At 40.3% G+C, this 1,330-nt stretch overlaps 1 protein-coding gene across 1 annotated transcript in view; it reads right to left on the reverse strand.

Annotated features, from left to right (window-relative positions):
• Positions 1-52: 52 nt before the first annotated feature.
• Positions 53-1,330, reverse strand: part of gpx3 (glutathione peroxidase 3) — a 10,480-nt gene continuing 9,202 nt past the window's right edge. Inside the window, exon 5 of the mRNA XM_015376969.1 lies at positions 53-608. Coding sequence (XP_015232455.1) covers positions 387-608 — 222 coding nt within the window. The 3' untranslated portion in view covers positions 53-386. The remainder of the gene's footprint in view (positions 609-1,330) is intronic.

Raw genomic sequence — 1,330 nt, forward strand, 5'->3', positions numbered from 1 at the left:
TAGATACATTGTGTTCTGTCCAAGCTTGCAGAGTCTGGCTAAAAGTTTGTTGTTCTGAAAGAAAGGTCTGCACATCAATGTTGCTTTTAATGATTTATTGAAGCTTAAAACAGACAGATGTTGCTGTAATGGCAGACAGATCCTGGGGTGAGAAGATGTCATGGTGCTGTGGGATTACAGGGCAGCTTGAATGCACTGAAAAGCTTTCCTGCACCCCCCAGACTCCAAGGAGGCCTTACAGTCTTACTGTTTTCAAGCCTCCTCTTCATTCAACATGTCATCTTCATGTATTAGAAACTGTCACATTACCAACATATCTGCTGTCTGATCTCTACAGTGGTCTGGCTAAAATCATTCTAAAAGGAAAGAATAAACACACATCACTCTTAATTCAGGATTTCTCGCGTGATGAGCTGAAGAAGGTAATTGCGGATGTCGGTTCGGACTGTAGACACGTTGACGCGGGGATGCCATCTCATCACCGCCTTTCCGTCGGGTCCCACCAAAAACTTCTCGAAATTCCACTTAATGTCGCCGGTTCGAATGGGCTCCCAGAACAATCTGCCATTAGGAGCGCCAAAGTCGTCCCCAACAGGAGGGCAGGAGCTCTGGATGGCAGGAAAAGGAGCAAAGCAATGATGTGGGTTTAGAGGCAGAGAAGAGCAGCAGTTTAAAATCTAGTGAACTCAACACTTTGCAGAACGACCCTCTAACTGAAATCTTTAATGGGAGTTATTAGCTACAGCTCAGAGGGCCACAGGTTACAGATTGCAGTTTGTGTTGGACTTTGACTAGGCCATTCTAATTCAAAAGACCTACAGCAATGCATTTTGCATACATACATTATTATTGCAAGGACAAAAGATGTTTTATAAATGGAAATTTGCAAAAAATGCAATTCAGAAATGAAAATTTGCTAAATATTTTTGATAAAAGGGTTTGAGAGTAACTGTTTTCTCAGATTTTTTTAACTGTATTTTTCAGATTTAGTTTTTTACAGATTATATTTCAAAATTTCTTTGATTCAAATTTCCGTCATACAGATCCAAGTTTTATGAACTGCATTCTTTTCAAATTTAATTTGAGATCATATTCTTCTCACTTTAAGTCCAATACAAACGCTCGCTCTTGATGCACCATGACCAAAACAATGAGGTTGCTAACATCCAGCCGACCAATAGAAAAACTCTAGAGCAGGGGTCTTCAACGTTTTCCAGGCTAAGGACCCCAAACTGATGGCGAGATGGAGCGGGGACCCCCTAATTTTATATATTGTATAAAATTGTGTCATATTAAACTGGTTCTATAGTCACTCTATTACAGATGGAGT

The sequence above is a fragment of the Cyprinodon variegatus genome, unplaced genomic scaffold (genome assembly GCF_000732505.1).
Source record: "Cyprinodon variegatus isolate N-32 unplaced genomic scaffold, C_variegatus-1.0 Scaffold8, whole genome shotgun sequence".
NCBI classification, from domain to species: domain Eukaryota; kingdom Metazoa; phylum Chordata; class Actinopteri; order Cyprinodontiformes; family Cyprinodontidae; genus Cyprinodon; species Cyprinodon variegatus.